General features: G+C 32.9%; 3 protein-coding genes and 2 non-coding genes across 5 annotated transcripts; 4 read left to right on the forward strand and 1 right to left on the reverse strand.

Moving 5' to 3' along the window:
- The first annotated feature begins 606 nt into the window (after positions 1-606).
- Positions 607-5,272, forward strand: LOC107023111 (receptor protein-tyrosine kinase CEPR2-like). The gene is made up of 3 exons (XM_015223670.2): positions 607-898; positions 1,905-4,565; positions 4,667-5,272. Exons 2-3 carry the CDS (start codon positions 2,006-2,008, stop codon positions 5,038-5,040), a joined length of 2,934 nt encoding a protein of 977 aa, XP_015079156.1. The 5' UTR covers positions 607-898; positions 1,905-2,005; the 3' UTR covers positions 5,041-5,272.
- Positions 5,244-9,894, reverse strand: LOC107023112 (adenylate kinase, chloroplastic-like). Its single transcript, XM_015223671.2, has 7 exons — positions 9,624-9,894; positions 9,029-9,127; positions 7,812-7,940; positions 7,567-7,695; positions 6,790-6,936; positions 6,326-6,400; positions 5,244-5,709 (listed from the first exon to the last, which is right to left on the reverse strand). Exons 1-7 carry the CDS (start codon positions 9,822-9,824, stop codon positions 5,629-5,631), a joined length of 861 nt encoding a protein of 286 aa, XP_015079157.1. The 5' UTR covers positions 9,825-9,894; the 3' UTR covers positions 5,244-5,628.
- A 1,659-nt stretch (positions 9,895-11,553) lies between these two features.
- On the forward strand, positions 11,554-11,624 carry TRNAG-GCC. The gene has a single exon. It is a non-coding gene; the product is annotated as a tRNA-Gly (tRNA).
- A 1,907-nt stretch (positions 11,625-13,531) lies between these two features.
- On the forward strand, positions 13,532-13,602 carry TRNAG-GCC. The gene has a single exon. It is a non-coding gene; the product is annotated as a tRNA-Gly (tRNA).
- Positions 13,603-16,946: 3,344 nt separating this feature from the next.
- LOC107022542 (protein phosphatase 1 regulatory subunit INH3) lies at positions 16,947-17,644 on the forward strand. The gene has a single exon (XM_015223132.2). The coding sequence runs from the start codon at positions 17,018-17,020 to the stop codon at positions 17,402-17,404; it is 387 nt and encodes a 128-aa protein (XP_015078618.1). The 5' UTR covers positions 16,947-17,017; the 3' UTR covers positions 17,405-17,644.
- The last annotated feature ends 4,607 nt before the right edge of the window (positions 17,645-22,251 follow it).

The raw sequence follows: 22,251 nt of genomic DNA on the forward strand, positions 1-22,251 counted from the left end.
AAAATTACTAATTTTGTTTATATTATCAGTTGTGGTGAATTACACATTTAATAGGTACAATTGGTTAAACTCAGACAATAGTTGACAAAAAAGAGTTGTAATATGTAAAATTTAAGACAATAAAGTGTGCATATTATTAATTATCTCACTAAGGTAGAGAGACAGTCTCTAAAGAACTGTTCAAATAAACTTAATCAATAATTAAAAGAAAAACATAACACTAATAACAAAAGAAACTCGATTTAAACTTCATTCTCAAGACTTAAATTCAAAAACTATAGAATTCACTTGTCAAATCCCCGCTTTCTCCTTGAAGGCCTAAGAAAGAATTTATTCATGTACAATTCATTCTCGAACAGTAAAACTAAGATCGATGCCCCTATTAAAACTTGGTCAAAACATCTAACACTTGCCAATATATGAAAGGGAAACTCCTCACAAAATGAGTAGGTCTTAATCTCAACCAAAGTATTCTAAATAACTTTTATTCATTTTTTGTCACCTTCTTGTTGCATAACTCACCTTCATACAATATTGGTTTCTTTCATTAATTAATCATTTGCACTAATTAAACATCCCCCCCCCCCCAAACACACACACACTTTTGCCTTATCTCTTCTTCTTGTCTTTTCTCTAATCATTTTGCCTTCCTACTAAAACCTCATTTTTCTATCATCACTAAATAGACTAAAAACCAACAAACTCTTCATTCAGAAACTTCTTTTTCTTTTATCTATTTCTAGTGACTGATACTGCAAATTCCCATTTTCCCTTTAGAGGGGTCTCATTCAAAATTTTGAATTCTTTTGGGTATTCAAGAAAACAAAAAAGTTTGAAGCTTTCTGCCTCTTTATGTGTGAATAAATAAGAGAAACAGAAAATCATCTTACTATTTCAGGTATAACTCTTGTTTTCTTTAAGCCTTGTTCATTTGTTAGTCTTTTAATTACATAAAAATTCAAAATTTATGTGTTATATGAGTTATCAGATGATTCTTTGACACGCGTTTGGCCATAGATTTTAGATGGTATTTTAAAAATTTATATTCGTATCTGTTTGGCCATGAAATTTGATATATTTGGACTTTTGGAATTTTCGCTCGTAAAACTTCAAAATCTATAATCAAACCGGAGCTAAAAGATGCATGTTACTGTGATTTTTATGAAAGTTTACTTTTTTGTTTCTATGGATATCTCTGTTTCTGTTAAATTATGAAAGCTGTTTGTTTTATGTCAATTAGTTGATTTCCATGTTCCTTGTTTGCCTATTGTAGTTTGCTATAACTTTCTTGGAAAAAAAGTTGTTTTGTTATTGTTACAAATATAGAAATCCAAGATTTCAATATTGTTGGTTATATTCCTAGTATTCTTGCAATTATGTTTCGAAGGGTCTCTCAAAAACAACCGTTCTACCTACCTCAGATTCCACACTTATGAGATTACACAAGTATGTTGTTAGTTCTTTGTTTGGTTATATTCCTATCTAATTTTTTTTTTTGGGTAAATGAGTATCTTCTTTCATAACCTGGACAGTCTGTAAAATAAGGTGAAACTATTATATTTTGAGTCACTTTAAAGGGAGATAATTAAATTTTTATATAGTGTAATTCACAACTAAATGGGAAATTGACATCTTAACATAAGTTAATTTCCTTCCCAACCCCACCCAACAATCCCTCTTTTATAATCTAGAAATTCCTGTATCTGTAAGTTTTCTTTTTCTTGAACTGCAATTTTTATTTCATGTTGGAAAGTTATATGAAGTACATGACAAACATTTTGTTAGGTATACAACACTTTTTAAAAAGACAACTTTTTTATATTGGATATGAGTATTATCTTGTTTTTTTAATATACCACTTATCTTAGTTTTTGGTTTCTGAGTTTCCACTGTTTTTCTTTCAGCTGTTTCTTGGATGGACACCCATCATGGCAATAATGGAGTTCTTGATTGGATTTGTGTCCCCTCTATGAAATGACCCTTTTGCCCTTCTCAAATTTCAAGAATGGCCAGAATCCAAAAACTCCAAAACTCCCTCTCAATTCTTGCTGTTTTCTTGTTTTTGAATTTTTTTGTCCAGCCATGTAAGTCCTTATCATCAGAAACTGAGGCTCTTTTGCTTTTCAAAGAGCAGCTTAATGACCCTTTGAATTACTTGGATTCTTGGAAGGACTCAGAATCTCCTTGCAAGTTCTATGGAATTACATGTGATAAAAATACTGGTCTTGTTATCGAAATTTCGCTCGATAATAAATCGCTTTCCGGGGTGATATCACCTTCAATCTTTTCACTCAAAAGTCTCACTTCTCTTGTGTTACCTTCAAATGCACTATCAGGGAAACTTCCTAGTGAAGTTACCAACTGCACCAGTCTCAGAGTCTTGAATGTCACAGTAAATAACATGAACGGAACGATACCTGATTTGTCTAAGTTGACTAACTTAGAAGTGTTGGACTTGTCGATTAACTACTTTTCCGGGGAATTCCCATCTTGGGTTGGAAATATGACTGGTTTGGTTGCGCTAGGCCTCGGAGATAATGACTTTGTTGAATGTAAAATTCCTGAGACTCTTGGGAATTTAAAGAAAGTGTATTGGCTTTACCTGGCAGGTTCAAATTTGACAGGAGAAATCCCGGAATCCATTTTTGAAATGGAGGCACTAGGTACATTGGATATTTCAAGAAATCAGATTTCTGGGAATTTCTCTAAGTCAGTAAACAAGCTGAAAAATTTATGGAAAATTGAGCTGTTTCAGAATAAGTTGACAGGGGAACTTCCTGTAGAACTGGCAGAGCTCTCTCTTTTGCAGGAATTTGATATCTCTAGCAACCATATGTATGGGAAGCTGCCTCCAGAAATTGGGAACCTGAAGAAGTTAACAGTTTTTCATGTATTCATGAATAACTTCTCTGGTGAAATTCCTCCTGGTTTTGGAGATATGCAGCATCTTAATGGCTTTTCCGTGTACAGGAACAATTTTTCTGGGGCATTTCCAGCAAATCTTGGTCGGTTTTCGCCCCTGAATAGCATAGACATATCTGAAAACAAGTTTACTGGTGGATTCCCAAAGTACTTGTGCCAAAATGGGAACCTGCAGTTTTTGCTAGCTATTGAGAACAGTTTCTCAGGGGAGTTTCCGAGTGCTTACTCGTCGTGCAAGCCTTTACAGAGATTGAGGGTCAGTAAGAATCAACTTTCTGGGAAAATTCCCAGTGATGTATGGGGACTTCCAAATGTACTGATGATGGATTTCAGTGATAACGAATTCAGTGGAACTATGTCCCCGGAAATTGGGGCTGCTACTAGCCTGAATCAGTTGGTATTATCAAATAACAGATTTTCTGGTGAGCTTCCAAAAGAACTTGGGAAACTCACACAATTGGAAAGGCTTTACTTGGATAACAATAACTTCTCGGGTGCAATACCTTCTGAACTTGGTAAACTAAAGCAAATTTCATCTTTGCATTTGGAGAAAAACTCATTCTCCGGGACTATCCCATCGGAATTGGGTGAATTTTCTAGGCTTGCAGACCTGAATCTTGCTTCAAATCTTCTTACAGGTAGCATTCCCAATTCCTTATCAACAATGACCTCTTTGAACTCTCTGAATCTTTCACACAACAGACTCACTGGTACAATACCAACTAGCTTGGACAATCTGAAGCTGTCTTCATTGGATCTCTCTAACAACCAGCTATCAGGAGAGGTATCATTAGATCTTTTAACGCTGGGAGGAGACAAGGCATTAGCTGGTAACAAAGGACTTTGTATCGACCAAAGCATCAGATTCTCGATCAACTCAGGCTTGGACAGTTGTGGTGGAAAGGCTGCTAAACATAAGTTAAACAAACTAGTGGTATCTTGCATTGTGTTGCTTTCCTTAGCGGTTCTAATGGGTGGCTTATTGCTCGTCAGTTACCTAAACTATAAGCATAGTCATGACATAGACGATGAAGAAAAACTGGAGCAAGCCAAGGGAACAAATGCAAAATGGAAGCTTGAGAGTTTCCACCCTGTGGAATTTGATGCAGATGAAGTCTGTGATTTCGATGAGGACAATTTGATCGGAAGTGGAGGTACAGGAAAAGTTTATCGGTTAGACTTGAAGAAAGGTTGTGGAACAGTAGCTGTGAAGCAGCTGTGGAAAGGGATTGGTGTGAAAGTTTTGACAAGGGAAATGGAAATCTTGGGGAAAATCAGGCACAGAAATATAGTTAAGTTGTATGCCAGTCTAATGAAAGAAGGTTCAAATATCTTGGTTTTTGAGTACTTGCCAAATGGTAATCTTTTCGAGGCACTACACCGAGAGATCAAGGCTGGCAGACCAGAACTAGATTGGTACCAGAGATATAAAATAGCCCTTGGAGCTGCAAAAGGAATTGCTTATCTGCATCATGATTGTTACCCTCCTATTATTCACAGAGATATCAAATCAACCAACATTCTACTTGATGAGTATTATGAAGCAAAAGTTTCAGACTTCGGGGTTGCAAAAGTTTCAGAAATTTCTTCTAGGGGATCCGAGTTCAGTTGTTTTGCAGGCACTCATGGTTACATGGCGCCTGGTAAGTCTCAACAAAGCCTTAAATTCAGTTACCATTTTGTCTCTACTTGTTACTTTTCATCCTTGAATTTGCATTTACCTTCCTATATGTTTGCTTGACAGAAATGGCATACACTCTCAGAGTGACAGAAAAGAACGACATTTACAGCTTTGGTGTCGTGCTATTGGAGCTAGTAACTGGAAGAAAACCTATAGAAGAAGCCTATGGAGAAGGAAAAGACTTGGTCTACTGGACCTCAACTCATCTAAATGACAAGGAAAGCATTAACAAAGTTCTTGATCAAAAGGTGGTATCTGACCTTGTTCAGGATGAAATGATCAAAGTGTTGAGAATTGCCACACTTTGTACTACTAAGCTTCCTAATTTGCGTCCCAGCATGAAAGAGGTTGTCAATATGCTCGTCGATGCTGAACCCTTGACATTTAGATCTTCAAGCAAATCTGAGAAAAAAGGGAACAATTTTTCTGAGGTCTAGTTTCTCTCTTTTTTTTTTTTAATATTGGGGTTTCCCTGTTGATAGTTGCTCTGTAGTATAATTCTCAAGTTAGTTTTAGGTATCTGATATACATAAATTTATACCATGTGATGTGATATTCCACTTTCTTTATGTAAAAGTTCGAATTGTGTAAGATAAAATGTACTTTTTTTCTGCTGTGATTGGAAACTTCAGAAGTTGGATTAATCAGAAATCTGGGTATTTTTGTCCATGATTAAGAGTCCCAAATAGGCAAAAATACATGAGCTATGTTGAGTATATAAATAAGCAGGTCTTACACCCTAATGACGCGTTTAGCCGCATAGGTGTAAGCTCAAAGCTAACAATATCACTAGCGAGCTGGGCCTTACAACAAAACAAGTTTTGTAGTAAACTTTGAATCTGATTCAATGAATATCCACATGGATAGTTGGAAGCAAATACGATATACATAAACATTTCATACATTTGTATAAGAGGGATAGCAACCAACAATGTTACTCTTTTGTCTTCGATGATCCTCCTCAGTATTACATGGTACATTCTGCAGATTTTTCCTGCTCTCTATGACATTACGGTTCCAAATCTTCACTCCTTTGCTTCAAGAAGTTGAGTTAATGCACCATCAATTTGAGCAAATACCTCCTCTTTGGAAACGCTCCCGTCCACCTGAAATTAAAATAGCTCAGAGAAGATAGAAGTTTTAACACCAAGAAATGATAACAACACGATCATGCACGCGTATGGAAAGAAAGAACATACAGTATCCTTGTTCATTGAAGAAAAAGAGAAGGGGAGTCCTTGATCAAGTATATTTCCCCCCAGATTGATTAGTATGAATGTAATACTCAAAAGGATTTACTCTTCCTTTAGCTTATTGAGTAAATTTTAAGATAAAAGAGGATGTATAGCCCTTTTGCTTTGGCTTCCCTTTGTTTTACAACTGTTGAGAGGAAGGATGACCTGGATGAACTGAAGATAATTTAAAGTAATCATTTTGTAACCTACATGTCAAACAACAAAATTTTATAACCATATCATTGTTCTTTTGCCAAATAGAAAACCAAACTACTTTCTCATCGAACCATTTCCACCGAGTCCCTTCCACATTGTCTTTTATGGACTATATTCCTGTTAACCAAGACCTTGTAAACCATCAAACAACCCAATAAACTATGAATCAAGTATATAAGGAATGATTCCACGTTTTGATGGTGACTTATCAGTGTTTCAATCTGCATCCCCGAGTGAAGCAACTGCACCACATATGTGGCAAAAAGAATACCTGGAAAATAGTATCTTTGTACATTGAGAGAACTGATTCCACATTTTGACGGTGAGTGAGCAGACGCAGCTTCACCTGTAAACGGTAAATTGAAAAAGAAATTAGACAAAAATGAAGCTGATCACAACATATATTTATAATGTTATAGAAACCTATACTTAAGTCAGTTATCTACAAGGCGACTTGAGTAAGCAAGGGAAAAGGACAGCAAGAATGATAAAGGAAATAGCTAAAAGAAAGATTTAGTTGAAAATGGAAATTCCGAGACCTGCAACATAATTTCCAGGAGGAGAATAGATTAAAATGGTTTGATTAGAAGGTCAAGAAATGACCAATGGGACAAACGGTAAGCTTCCACCAAATAAGAATTAAACAAGTTTATGTGCAATAAAAGCTTCATACAAAAGGAAAAGCCCTACAGCAGTTGTAGCAACAATAATGTACGTATTCATGCATTAACATGCCTTTTCTTCTGTATCATCAAAGCGCTGGGTAAGCCTTGCAGCGATTTCATCGGTCTCTGGCGGAGAATACTTCAAATGGTATATTCTCCCAGTTACAGGATCTAGTCTACGGCCAACCACTCTCTCAACAAGTATCTCTTCAGGTACCTATCATTTACAATATAACGTGTTCCTGTTAAAAGTTAAAACATTGGTTGATGACTCGATGAAGGTGCATTTATTCTGAAACCTCTTGCAGTTTAATATACGACACGTGAAACAAAAAAGAATCAGAAAAAACTACTCATATTTAAAATAAGGAAAAAAATGATTTTTTTTCTTGGTTATTTGAAAGTTGTAATCTTGGTACTAACGAATCACAGTATTCAGTCAAGCCCACTAAACCTCCAACTGATAGTATCAGCTTTTGGTCCCACAACTGATAAATTCCATTAAAGTACAACTATTAAACCATACAACTATTCACCTTTTATGCTAAGAAAGTTATTTTGATACTCTTTTGCATTTTAAGGAAGTAATCTGATTCATGTAGGGAAATATGCTAGAGGAGGAACCAAAAGCGCACAGTTCTTTCAATTGAAGGCTATATATGCTTAGTAGGATTACCTTGACTAAAATTAGGTTTTCACAGACCAAAAGCACAGTTATCCTGTTTAAAGATTTTTTCAGGTAAATTTTGAATGCAGGATACTCTATGTTGATCCTTTTCATCCTCTTAAGGCTTTAACTAGAAAGAGATTGAGAACAGAATCAGGGATATCAATAGCAGAACCTCACTTCCAAAAGAATGAAAAGGTCTGGCTGGAACTCTTTGAGAGCTACTGCTTGAGACAAGCTCCGAGGATATCCATCTAAAAGCCAACCCTTTTCTTGAGAGTCTGGACGCATCAACCGCTCTTTGACCATCTAAAACAAGGAATCAACGAATCACATATGAATACAACACTGTTTCTAATGATCTTTTTCAACCTTTAAAATAGCATGCTAACAAAAGCAGGAACCAGTTTGCCAGGCAAACCTACCGTTACAACTATCTCGTTTGGTACCAATTGTCCTTTATCCATATACTCCTTTGCTCTCCTCCCATTTTCAGTGCCTGCAGCAATTTCAGCCCTCAATAAATCTCCAGCAGCAATATGCACCAAATCGTACTGCATATATGAGCTCACGGTATTCAATTTATTACTTCTCGCAGGGTAATACATAACAAGGAAAATGGGTAATTAAGGTAGCAACTAACATCGACTGCAACTAGAGACATTTTTTGAAATGGAACATCAAATGCTACTAGCAACATACCTTTTTACAACTACATGTTAAACAAGGAAAGGAATAAGGAGCATGGAAATCAAACTAAAGCTGAATCAATCAAGAAATGTAAAGAATGTGAGTTCAAGTAGCAGGGACTTGCTAATAATTAAGATAAAGTTGATTATAGTATGGCCAATTTCGGCTGAAGGAAATATTACAAACCCACCAATGAGAATTTAGAGGAAACCAGATGAGAATTCATAATAAACAAGATAAAGAGGCTAGGGAACAAGGTACCAGTGAATTGTAAGAGAATACACATAGGAGACATACATGTTATGCTAGGGAAATAACGTAAATATATGGAACAACTGAACAGATGCTAGTAAGATGCTTTTCAAGACAAATCTGGTAACTGGACAATTTTACATGATGATTTTAGTTTACAAGAGTGCAGAGAAATCTGATAATTCTGCTTTTTTAGGCTGTGGTAAAAGAGGTGTATCACCCTGTGACTTATACTAGATATACAACATGGATAGCTAATACTGGTATTAACCATGCCGGTATTGTCAATCAGTGTATAACAATCCCCACATACCAGTTCTTGTGTTATCAGTCTACGAACCAAATGGAGTAAGGGTCAAGTCATAAGAGGTCCTGGGTAGAATGATACCAGTAATATGGTAAAAAACTGGTCCTCAAATTTAGAAACACCCATGGTCAGAAGTCATGAATCGAAGTATACCTCTATATTGTACAACCTGGTCTATAACACACATTAGTGGAAATTGGGATGATTTATATTAGTAGATAAACTTTCAAGAGTAAGGGTCAAGTCATATTCAGAATTGTAAAACCAAAATCCCAATGGATCATCATCCATTCCAAAAAGAGAAACCTACATAGAACAGCATAAAGATAATTCAAACATAAAAGATCATAACAACCAACTTGTCCCTATGAAGGAAAAAAAAAGCACCATTACCTTCTTGGTAATGAGCTCGCATTGCGTTCCTTTACCAGAAGCAGGAGCTCCCGATATCATTACCCTCAAAGGTTCTTGCTTTTTCGCAGACCCCACAACCTAAATCACAAAAATACAATTCAATCACTAATCAAGTTTCCCTTTTTGGCTAAAACTCAGCCACTACACAAAGCCATACCAAAAAACCAATCAATCAAATACATCTCAGTCCCAAACTAAAGTCTAACTCTTTCAAGTCATCTCATTCGATTGAGCATGAAATATATTGTAAACCAACAGCTGCATTCCGGCCTCATATGAGAATGGAAAACTGGAGCATTTTATCCATCGGTGGATGAAGAATCGCGAACATAATAATTTCTGGTTGACCATGTTCCCAGAAAAAAAGATACTTTCGAGAAAGGACGAGCACGACTGAAGTGGCTATACATACAAATCTATTTACGGATCTATATGCTTCGATTGTAGTAAAACTCTCCAATATACATTTATGTTCAATACAACCTATTACTAATTTCAAATTCTGGGCTCACTTTTCTAAACTCAAAATTGAACGTGAAAATCAAAAGGGTGTCAAAAGAATTGCAAGACGTACCAAGAAACTGGGACAATCCGGTGATTTGGTTTTCCGGCATTGAGTTTGGAGAAGGGTATGATTGGAATAAAGTGAATATTTTTTAGAAAATGGCAACTGGGAAGTAAAGGGGAGCTGAAGAGAAGAAGAAATTGGGGATGAGTAAGGCTTGTTAGGCTTTGAAGAGACTGTTGAGAAGCTCAATGAACAGCACGAAGCCATGGCACTTCTGCTCCGTGCTAATTAGAGAGCTCAGTGGTGTTGTTTTTTTACAATTTGTACAATTTGGGGACATTCTTTAGGGGAAGTTTGGTAGCTAGTTAGGGATAATTTGGTACACTTAATTATTAGTTATATAATTATTTCACATATTGGTAAAATAATAACTACCTTCTCCGGTAATTTATACATTGTTTTAATTATGCCTGTTTTCAAATTACAAATCAAATATTAATTTATCTATAAATAATTTACCAAACATAGTATAGCTTACTCATACCTCATCTCAAAACAAACTACTTCAACGATCCCTTAAGAATTAGCATACGTTAGTATTAACAAATTTAAGAAGGTTAGAGTAACCTCTAGACGAACAATATGAGAGAAGTGAGACTAAGATAATTTCTGCATGTGAAGAGGAGATGTGATGATGCCTCAGTGAAGAAGCGCGAGAGACTGGTTTGGTTATAAGGCATAAGCGAAGGAGTAGAAGGTAGGTTGAATTTATTTTTTTTGAGAGAGAGGTGCTTAAACAAGAAGTGGTGTATCTTCTTAGAACTGGGACATGACTCTAGATAAGGAGTCGAGGTCACATATTAGGGTAGAAGGTTAGTAGGGATTGAGTGTTGTTTTGTCTTTGTGAAGGTTGTTGCCTAATACTAGTCGTACACTTGTAGTTCTTGTCATATGTTGTTTATTGTGTTTCGATTATAAAGTTATTTTGCTGATGTTATTGTTTCTTTCTTGTAAATTAAACTCTACAATATTTTTCTTATTAAGTGATATGTTTTCTTACTTCTTCTTCTTGTAGTTTGTTGATGCACTTGAAACGAGAGACTTTCTAAATGGTAAAGTCTACATACACTCTATCATTCAGAAACCCACTTAGTGGTATACCTCATTGAGTATGTTGTTGTGATTCTTAAACAAATTTGTATTTTTAACGTAAATTATTTACTTATCATTTTCAAATTTCTTAAATATAAAAATAAAAATCTCTTGTGAAAAATGTAAAATTTACATACAATACAACAAGGTTGAATTTCAAGTTAGGGCTATTCAAACTCGAATCGAAAAAATATTAGTGATTCATATGTAATGAATATTGAATCAGTAGCTTTTTTTTTGAATGGTTCTGATTATTTTAATATGGATCATCATCGATTCTTAACAGTGTGGGCTTTTCTTAACGAGTCAACTGATAACCCGCTAGTAAATTATATTTATATCATTAGTATATAAAATCCTTGACATGAGGTTTAGTTTATTTCAATCGGTCTCAAACTCTCTATTATTCTAAAATGTGTTAGTGTTGCAATTTTCACTTATTTGCATGGTATTTTAGTTGGACACCTTATTTCTAATTTTTTTTTGCATAGAAAACCTTAATGGTTAAATCGATAACGATCAATAAATCAATATGTGCAATGAAATGACATTTCTACATATCAATAATCGATAAACTTTAAAATCGAACCAAATCAAGCGACACACTACCCTACGCAACAAACACAAATTCTCAGAAGAAAAAAAGAACTTCATATATGGGTTAATGAGGTAGATTATCTGTCCTTTTATTTTTCGTCAAATCAATTCATTAAACATATTATTTAGAACTGCAAATTAAAAAGAATACTAGTTCAACCTAATCTTATTTTATACAATATAAATATTTGTAATAGTAACTTGTTTATTTATATTAATAGTTTAAATTGAAGATGTTAAACAATAAGCACCAGTGGTCTAGTGGTAGAATAGTACCCTGCCACGGTACAGACCCGGGTTCGATTCCCGGCTGGTGCAATTGTGTGAGTGCCGTGATGATTAATGCGCAAATTGGTGAGATTTGGGTCTCTACCTAGTCTGATAATTTAGACGATAAAATATCGCATCTGAGCCTCACTTTTTTCCCCTTTTTTCTTAGTTTCTATTTAAAATTTAGTAAATTTATTTTACATGTTTTCGTTTGACCTCAATAATGATTTAATATACTTGAAGAAGAAGAAAGGCTTGAGAACTGTAAAAAAAAGAAAAATCATAAAAACGATTATCCTAAGATGTGATATCACATTTTGTTAATAGTATATGAAATGGTTTTAATTTGGTGAAAGTCTTTGCACTATATGGTTGATATTGATTGAAGGATCTGGAAAATATTTTAATATTGTTAATTTATATAAGAAACAATTTAAATTTTATGAAAGGGTGTTCGCACTATATACAGTAAACAAAAATTTAGAGCTCTATAGTTAAAAGAAGGTGACAAAAATTAATCTTTTTTTCATATGATTTCTATCCATAATTTTTCATGACTAGTATCTAGAGGCGAAGAAGAAATGTTATTAAAGTATTTCAATTAGACAATGAAAAATGAGTGTCGGATCCAATAGACATAATAAGGATAATAGAGTGTTTTTATGACAACTTGCTTAGATCATTTAGGTCGACATGACTTAAAGACTTCTCATGTATATATTTCACTTAATGAATCTATGAAATGGAGACTTGTTAGAGAAGTATTGAATGATGAGACTAAAAATGTTATTTTTCCATGCATCCCTTAAAAAGCATATGAAATTGATGACATGACTCCAATATTTTTTTAAAATATTAACAGATAATTGATAAAGACATTTATGAGGCAGTAAAGAGTTTTTTTTCTCTCTTTATCATTCCTAATAGAGTAAAACTTTAATTACTTTAATCATAAAGTTAAAATTCCTACATTTGTTGCTCAATTTAGACCTATAAGTTTATACTCTATCTCGTATAAAATAATGATAACTTGGTAAGGTTTGCATATACTCTATCATTTCAGGCCCCACTTAGTGATATACCTCACTGCATATTATGTTGTTGCTGTGACTCTTAACAAATTTATATTTAACATAAATTATTTATTTATTATTTCAAATTTCTTAAATATAAGAATAAAATTCTTTTGTGAAAAATGTAAAATTTACATACAATACAACAAAGTTGAATTTTGAGTGAGGGTCAAATCGAAAAAAATATTATTGATTTATCTGTAATGAGTCATTGATTTAATAGTTTTTTTAATGGTTCTAATTTTTTTAAATATAGACTATCTATTTTTAACAGTTTGAGGTTTTCTTAACGAGTTAACTGATAACCCGATAGTAAATTAGTAAACTATATTTATATCATTCCATACATAAAGAGCTTAACATATGGTTTAATTTATTTCTAATGGTCTCAAGCTCTCAATTATTCTAAAATGTTTCGGTGTTTGATTTTGAGTAAGATGTAATTTTTCAATAATCATATGCATGGTATTTTAGTTTGACATCTTATTTCTAAATAATTTTTTATAAAAGAGAAACTTGTGTATAAATCTTAATGGTTAAATCGATAACGATTAATAATCGATAAAACAATATCCATAATGAATTAATATGTCTACCTATTAATAATCGATAAACTTTCAAATCGAACCGAATCAATCGATGCACAACCCTATTTCAAGTCAACAAACACAAAATTCTCAAAAGGAAAAAAGAACTTCATATGTGGGTTAATGATGTAGATTATCTGTTGTTTTATTTTCGTCAAATCAATTCATTAGATATTATTATCTAGAACTGCAAATTAAAAAGAATACTAGGTCAACCTGGTTTTATTTTATACAATATGAATAATTGAAATGGTAAGATATATTAATAAATTAAATTGTAGGTTTAAAACAACAAGCACCAGTGGTCTAGTGGTAGAATAGTACCCTGCCACGGTACAGACCCGGGTTCGATTCCCGGCTGGTGCAATCATTTGAGTGCTGTGATGATTAATGTGCAATTGGTGAGATAAGGGTCTCAACCTAGTCTGATTAATTAGATGATAAAATTCACATCTGAGCCTCAATTTTTTCCCTTTTTTTGCTTAGTTTCTATCTTGAATTTGTCTAACTAATTTGTGAATTTATATTTTACATGTTTTCTTTGAAAAACGTAAGAAAAAAAAGAATCATAGAAAAGAATATCCTAAGATGTGGTAAGACACTTAGTTAACAAGTATATGAAATAGTTTTCATTTGGTGAAAGAGTGTTCACTATCATATACAGATTGGTTGATATTGATTGAGGGATATGAAAGATATTTTGATATTGTTAATTAGTATATGAAATGATTTTAATTTTGTGAAAGGGTGGTCGCACCATATACAAGAAACATAAATTTAGAGCTCTATGATTAAAAGAAGGTGATAGAAATTCATCAATTTTTCTTATGACTACTATCCAAAAGCGAAGAAGAAATGATATTAAAGAATTTCAATTAGACAATGAAAAATGGGTGTGGGATACGGCAGGCATAATAAGGATAATAGAGTGTTCGTACGAAAACTTGTTTAGATCATCTAGGCCGACAGGGCTTAAAGAGATTCTCTCTTAGGTATCTATTTCACTTAATGAGTCTATGAATAGGAGACTTGTTAGAGAAGTGTCGGATGCGGAAACTAAGAAGGTTGTTTTTTGAAGCATCCCTTAAAAGCACTTGGAATTGACGACATGACCCCTTTATTTTTTCAGAAAGATTGACAGATAATTGGTAAAGACATTTGTGAGGCAGTGAGTTTTAATAATGAATTAAGCGACCCTCCAGACATAATGACGAAAATTTTATTCGAATATAATGAATATCTTGATATGGTGCTTGTAAATTCTTCAAGTGCAAATTTCAAGAGAATTCAGACTATAAAGTAAAAGTTTTCAATGATGAGATCTATTTGTTTGTTGAAGCTGAATCAAAGAAGATAACCTTTGGTTTGGTTGCTATGGATATCAAAGAGTGTTTTGCTTCATGCCCAAAGATCCCCAATTCAATTTTTTGGGAAGTCTATGATTGTTGAAGCGTGAGCAATAAGAAAATATGTACATAAAGCGATACAATATGAATAAAAGCTCTACGTCCTCTTTGATGCAAAATATGTTGTAGACGTATTGAAAAAAACGTGAAGACTGCTTGGGACACAAGTGTAGTTTGTGAAGATATTTAAAATGTGTCTGCATCTCTAAAGCATAGCATATTGTAATGTTATAGCTCTCAAGCTAAGTTCTTAATTTCTTTGTTGATTGAATTTTCATGGGAAAGACTATTCCCTACTTAGATTTTAAATGATGCTGAACTTTTCTTTTGACATATTATGTCCATAATAAATTAATATATGACAATTTTTTGATGAAAAAAGATTAAGGGAGCTGAAAGATATTTTAACATTCTTTATACATAGGAAAGACTATTCCCTACTTAGATTTTAAATGATGCTGAACATTTCTTTTGACATATTATGTCCATAATAAATTAATATATAACAATTATTTGATTAAAAAGATTAAGGGAGCTGAAAGATATTTTAACATTCTTTATATAGGTTAAGGTTTAATAATAGGAGAAAAACAAATGCTTTGTTAGTTAGTTGATTAAGATCATTACTTATAAGATGAATCATTTGCTTCGAGTAATAGTCTTTCATATAAATCAAGAATGTCAGTAAAATGATCGTTGATTATTTTATATAATTTATAATATAAATTTTATATCATACTTACATTTGTGGTTGTTTTATTTTGTAAGATCAGAATTAAACTTTTTGAAATTATTATCATCTCAAAAAAATTGATATTTATATAATTTGATTAATTTTTGTTATTTTTTAAAATAATATATAAAGTTAAAAATAACAGTCAAAATGTGATATTTTCGTAATAATTTGACAAAAACTCTCTAGAAAGTTTTTACTATTTAAAGTATTTTTATATAATATATTACATTCTAATTTTTATATAATATTTTAAAGTATTTTATTAAATTTTTCTAATGTATAATTTTATTGATTAAGATAAAATTATAAAATTTGATGTTGAAAAAAAAATAAAAATCATCTTGATCATTTAATATACAAAGCTAAATATAATATGTTAGTATTTAGACATATATTTTATTTTTTAAAAATAATAACCGACTTGCTTCAAGCTAATTGTTTGTTACAACATTTTGTAAGTACTCTTTTTATTACCACATGGTTAGAGCCGGGAATTATTTGTTAAAAGTACATTACTACATGTTACAACTTACCTATAAAAATAATATATTTCTGATTTATTATATCACCTCTATTTATTAGATATTAAGTTTGAGCGATACGAAAATGAATTATTTCTTTAATAATAATAATATATTTAGTATAATTTCACAAGGAGAATTTGAAAGAAGGTTTAGGTAAATCTTGTTGATACAAAGTTAATTTTGATAGACCACATACTTAAAATAAAGCATATATAAGCAGTTTGATGAATGAAATGCATAAATAAGGACGATAACAACAACAAAATAAAAGACAATATACAATGTACATAAGAATGAACAGTATAACATCGAAATAACATAATATTCGAAATATAAAAAATAATAATATCTAATGAATAAAAAATTATGAGAATAATAGTAATACCAACAATAAAAAGAGAGATCTAAGTACAACTACTGTGTCTATGAAGCAGAAAACAAGAAAATACTCAACTATCAATTAATTTTCTATTTTAATTCAGGACTTCCAAACACAGTCGTATGTAATATCCTGTAAGCTCAAAAACATTTTTGACATAACATTTGTAAGCTTAAGTGTTAAAATAGGAGGGAGTAATTAAAATACTTTCTCCGTCCAAGAATAGTTCTTAATTACTCTTTATGTTTCTATTTATTTGTTTACTTTTGAATTGACACCTATTAAGAAAATAATAATTAACATTGTAATATTAACCGTTATGTCCCTATTTACGTGGATGAATTAAAAACTTAAGATTTCAAATAACTCTACTTTTTTAAAGCAATTGATTGAGGGTATAATAGGTAACAAAAATCATCTTTTCTTATTTTCTTAAAATGAACAAATAATTAAGAATAAATAAAAAAAATGACTTAACACACTCCTCAAGAAACAATAAATAATAGATCTATTATTACTATATTATCCTTTAATTTTATTAAATTTAATAATTTTAAAAAATATGTTAAAATACAAATAACAAAAGTAAAATCGACATAAAAATGTAAATTATTGACCAAAGCATAGTGACAAATATTTAAGTTTTATAGTTAAAAACCAATTTACATTCTCTTATTTACCAGAGAAAAAAAACACAAGTCAGAGAAAGGGGAAAGAGACGGCTAGAATCGGGAAAATGGCCACAAGGACGAGGGAAATTGCACAGCCGGCGACCGGGACATCGACGGTAACCCTAACCCTAGGAAACCCATCGGAATCTGCACCATCATCATCATCGTCACAACAGCAGCAACCAATCGAAACCCTAACTTTGAAATTGAAGCCAAAGAGGAGAGTATCGTGGAAAGCAGGGACTGTGGACAACGAGTTCCTCAACAAGAAGAGTTCCAAGAAATGTTGCATTTTCCACAAAGAAAAGCCTTTTGATGAAGACGATAGCGATGATGATGATGCCGATGACAAAGAAAATGACCCATCAAAGAGTCATCATCATGGGGATCATTGCTGTTCTAAACAGGATCATGGAGGAGAAGCTAGTACGAGTTTTTCTGAAGATCACTGATGTATTTGATTTGTAAGTTTGTTGAACTTTTTGTTAAGAAGGAAAAAAATGTTATTTTTGGGGTAAATTTGTTAATTGGTATTATTGGAGATCTTCTGTTGTTGGGGATCTGATAGAAACTTATGTTTCAATGGACGTGAAGTTGAACAATTGATATTAGTGTTACTTCTTATACTATTCTGCTTGTAAGAAAAAATTTTCATTTTTGAAGTGAATTTGAGTATTTGGTATCATTGGAGATGTTTTGGTTTAAAGTTGGAATTTTTAGGGATTTGATTGGAATTTATATTTCGATGAATGTGAACGATTTATACTCTGCATTATACTTGAATTTTGTTAAGGTTATCTTGGAAGAACATTGTTCCCTTTCTTATCCATGTTTAAGTTTTCTGTGTTCTCTGTATAAACCCGCATAAGCACCTATCTCTAAACCCAATGATATAGAACAAAACAAAGATGAAGGATACCAGAACAAGTAGATACCTTTTTAGTCATTGTACTAACTGGATCAGAGTGAAGAATCTGAATCTATTTTAAGCGAGATAAACATAAAAGGAGGAAAAATCACTCCACAAATGAAATTGCTGAAGCATTTCCCTTTGAACTATTTGAAAGTTATCCAACTTGAGGTACGAGGGCATGGAGGGTTGTGTATTGATGATGGCCATGAGGAGGATTTGATAGGTTGACAGCCGGTGTTAAGATAATTTGATTACTCTTCATTAGGATGTGTCCATTACTCTATTTAGCATGCAGAAATGGAGTTGAATAGAGTAGAACTGACGCAATGTATTCATATAGTTGACCGTAACTAATATAAGATTGAGCAAATTTGGGGTATGAGGGAGAGGTGTTGGTGCAGTTCATTCAGCCCGATCTAACTTTTATATAATTAGACTATAGCAAGCTTGTGTTTCAAGTCCAGGTTCAACCCTTGTATATCATGCATTTTATTATTTTTGGCTTGTAATTTACATGTATAATAAGTAAATGTTTTGAGCAAGGGGTATCATATGAATCCCTTGCTTTAATGTGGTTCTGCCACTGTAGGTGTTCTTTGATAGACGTTTTCTTTTATCAAAAATGGCAATCGAAACCAGAAATATTGTTAGTGAATCTGCCTATTCAGAGTTGATATCTGGACTTGTATGGTTTCAAGTGATTCTAATCTAGTTAGCCCGTTATGTCTCATTACCTTTGTTGTATTAAGCATCACAAAGAAGTTGATGAATCTTTGGAGCTGAAGCATTGTCGTGGAGTTTGATAAGCGAACTGTGCGTCCAAGAGATTGAATTTTATGAGTCACTCTTTTTAATGTGAAGAACTGCTCTAAGCACATGCCCCAATAAGAAAGGCAATAAAAAGAAGGAAAGAAAGAAAATAAACTAGCGGAAAATTTTGTGAATCACCAGGATCATTAAACCCCAAGCTGTTTGAAGGATTTTACGTTTTGTTTCCAGCTTGCCAAAACTCTTTCAATTTAACCTTCCCCTTATTGCTGTATAGAGCCATAATATTGCTGGTTTGAATGTGCATTATGAATGAAGGGTATCTTGTGTTTCTCTTGTTTTCCTTATTACTCGGAGATCAAAAGTTTTTCTGTGGTTTGTGAAAACATGTATACGCTACATGTAAATGTACTTCAAGTGAATTTGGTTACATGTTCAAGATATAATTTGAAATTCTGAAAGATGTATACGCCTTATTTGATTTCCTCGTCTTGTTCAGTAACTTTATAGCTTCTATGATCTCTTTTGTGTGCATTGATGCACTTCCTTGGTGCTTTTGTTGATCAATAAAATACTTCAAATTTTTAGTGAAGTAGAAGAAAAGTTTTGCATTGTCTTCCAATATTTCCAATTTATAGTAAAGTAGAATAAATTGGGATGAATTAGAGGGTGGTATCCTAATTGAGCAATCTTATGTATGCCCTACTTGGCCTTCTGGATGAAATAATATAGTTGCAAACATTTCCATACTTACATTTTTAATGTATCAAACATTTGACATAATAATCACCAAGACATATCATTTGAAAAAAGCTCTCCTTTCGTTGGTTTTCCATTTGTTGTGCAATACTTGTTTAGAGGCACGACTTCCAATTCAAAATCGTATTGAAAATTTCATTTTGAAGTGAAATCCATTCCAAAATCGACTCTATTTCAAAGCTTGAACTTAGAGGCCTCTAAAATATCATCTCATTCAAAGGAAAATGTTAAGACTTTGAGACATTTCATAAAAATAAAAATAACAAGTGCTAATACTTGCTCTCTTTTCAATTTGCAAAACAAAAAGTAAATCCGTTTGAAACAAATTCTGAAATTTGTTTTGATTTAATAAACCTTCTAGATACTTAATAGATCATTTTAGGTTGATGTGATTTGAGTTTACTCATTTTGGTTTCAATATTGATATCTTAATCTCAACTTTATGCGACATAAGTTAACTAGACGTAAAATTTTATAAGATTTTTTTTAAATAAATAAATTATAATTTAAAATGGGAAGTCTATTAAAAGGGACAAACTAGTTTGTTAAATTTTAAAAATTAGATAGAAGTGACAAATAATGAGTATATACATTATGTTAAAAGATGTATTCACAGTAGTCTCAAACTTTTATTTTTACATTTTAGTCCAACAACTGTCGTAGTTGTTGGGACAACTTTTTCAATCGTCCGACAACTGTCGTAGTTATCGGGACAATTTCTTTAGTTGTTCGATAACTTCAAGACAACTTTAGTGATTGTCTAGACAACTACGAAAAATGTTACTTAGTTTAGTTCTTTTATTAATATTAAAAATAAAAAAGGGGTCCACTTGTGCTATTTTTTTAATTGAAAACTTGAAACTCACTGTGAGCTCATTTTTCCTTCTGTATGAGTTGGACCACAAAACAAAGAGTATTAAATTCCAATTGATTAAGTACAATTTGTGTTCTAATCAAAATTTCTTACTTTAAATTTATCTTTTTATCGATCACAACTTTACAAGGTAAAATTTATCTCCGCAAAAACATAATCCAAATCAATGGTATCATATTTTGTTTTATAACCTTTTGAAACACACGAAGAAAGTGTTTTGGGATAGATTAAAGTCTAGCTCCTCCTCCATCTGCACCTATACCTGCCCAGTCCTACGAAATAAAATAGAGTGGACAAAGACTATACTCAAAGGGAACTTAGATGGTATTGAGTTCAACAACAGTTGTTGTGGTATCATAATAATACACTGGACCAGTTAACTTATCGGCTGGTCGCTCTAGAGCTCACAGATGACATAATATAGATGCAGTGAAGTCTTTTGAGTTCTTCTGTGGTTGATGATTTTCAACTCCAGCTTCACATATTGGAGTTGTTACATGAAAGTTCATGCCCTTCAGAAACAGAAAGAACAAAAGCATCACCTTTTTCAGCAATTAAGCTTTTTTTAACTTCTTGCCCCTCCCAATTCACTGGTGAAGTAAAAGCATGTGTAGAGAAATATTTGTTGACTCTTTGTGGTGACTGGACTCAACTATATCTATTTGTTCCCTGCGTTAGTTTATAAAACTGTTGTTGTTTTCTGGAGTTGATGTTTTGAACCTCATACAAAGATTCAATTTTTATTTGATATGTATGTTGAACAGATGTTAATATGTGTTTTGTTGGAACACGGTAGCTTAAGTTTGTCTACCACAGTACCAAACAAATCTTTAAGACTTCTCCTCAAGGCCATACAAGTCTGCCTGTGGGAAACCTAGTTTCCATGTCTCTCAGTCCCCCTAAGGTCACCATACCACTTCATCCTGGCTTGTTCTGACTGCACCGGGGTATTAAGCATTTGCCAATGGAAACACTCAGCCTTATGTAACCAAAGTCAAATCTTGCAGATAACCTTCCAAACAACTTTCTGTCTGTCCATCAGTTGGTTTTCATGTAATGATTAATATAAGTTCGGATGGATAGCAACCATGACTGTAATATACCACCTTTGGTTGACTATAATTCAGCAAAAGATTGATTATATACATTTGATCCAATCTTGGCTTTGAATGTGGACTTACTTGTGAGTTTCTGGTCATCACTACAATCACAAGATTTGAATGCTATAAGTTTGTTATCATCAAAACTTCTAGGATAGAACCTTTGGACTAACTAAGGGGGTTTTCTTCCACCAAAACGAGTTTTGAAAACAGACTAGTGCGACGTCCCGCCACAATTTCCGCCTAATTCCGTGTCCGGAAAGGGGCAGATATTGTTCTAGAGGTTTGCGGAAGACTTTAGAACATTTTAGAACTCTCAAGAAGGTCCCAAGGTAGTATAGAATTCTCTAGAAACGGGACCAAAGTGTAAATATTTTAGGGACTTGTAAAGTAAATATTAATTGCACTTTAGTCCCTAGGAAGTAGTATAAATAGAGGTGCCCTCATTGCAAAGCCACCAAGCAAAACGGGACCAAAGTGTAAATATTTTAGGGACTTTTTGTCACGACCGGAATCTAGACCCCAGACGAGACCGGCGTCGTTGACCTCTCAGAGGTCGCAGACAAGCCTACTTACGTCATTCTTACTTTACATAGATTAATTTTAGCGGAAAATTTGAAATTTTTGATTCTTTAATCATACTTGCTAAACATTCTTAACATTTCGTAATCGTTCATCATCAACCATCTAACATTTAAGAGATAGGCAACTGAAAGAAATAATTCATTAAGTATTAATTGTATATCGGCCAAAATAGCACCAATACAAAGTCTGAACCAAAACAGGAAAGAAACGCTAGCGGAACATGCTCCACTAGCTCAACTCTAAAACTACGCTAGAATGTAAAACAGTAGCATCCTCGAAAGCATGAGGACCTACCAAACT

The sequence above is a fragment of the Solanum pennellii genome, chromosome 6 (genome assembly GCF_001406875.1).
Source record: "Solanum pennellii chromosome 6, SPENNV200".
NCBI lineage: Eukaryota > Viridiplantae > Streptophyta > Magnoliopsida > Solanales > Solanaceae > Solanum > Solanum pennellii.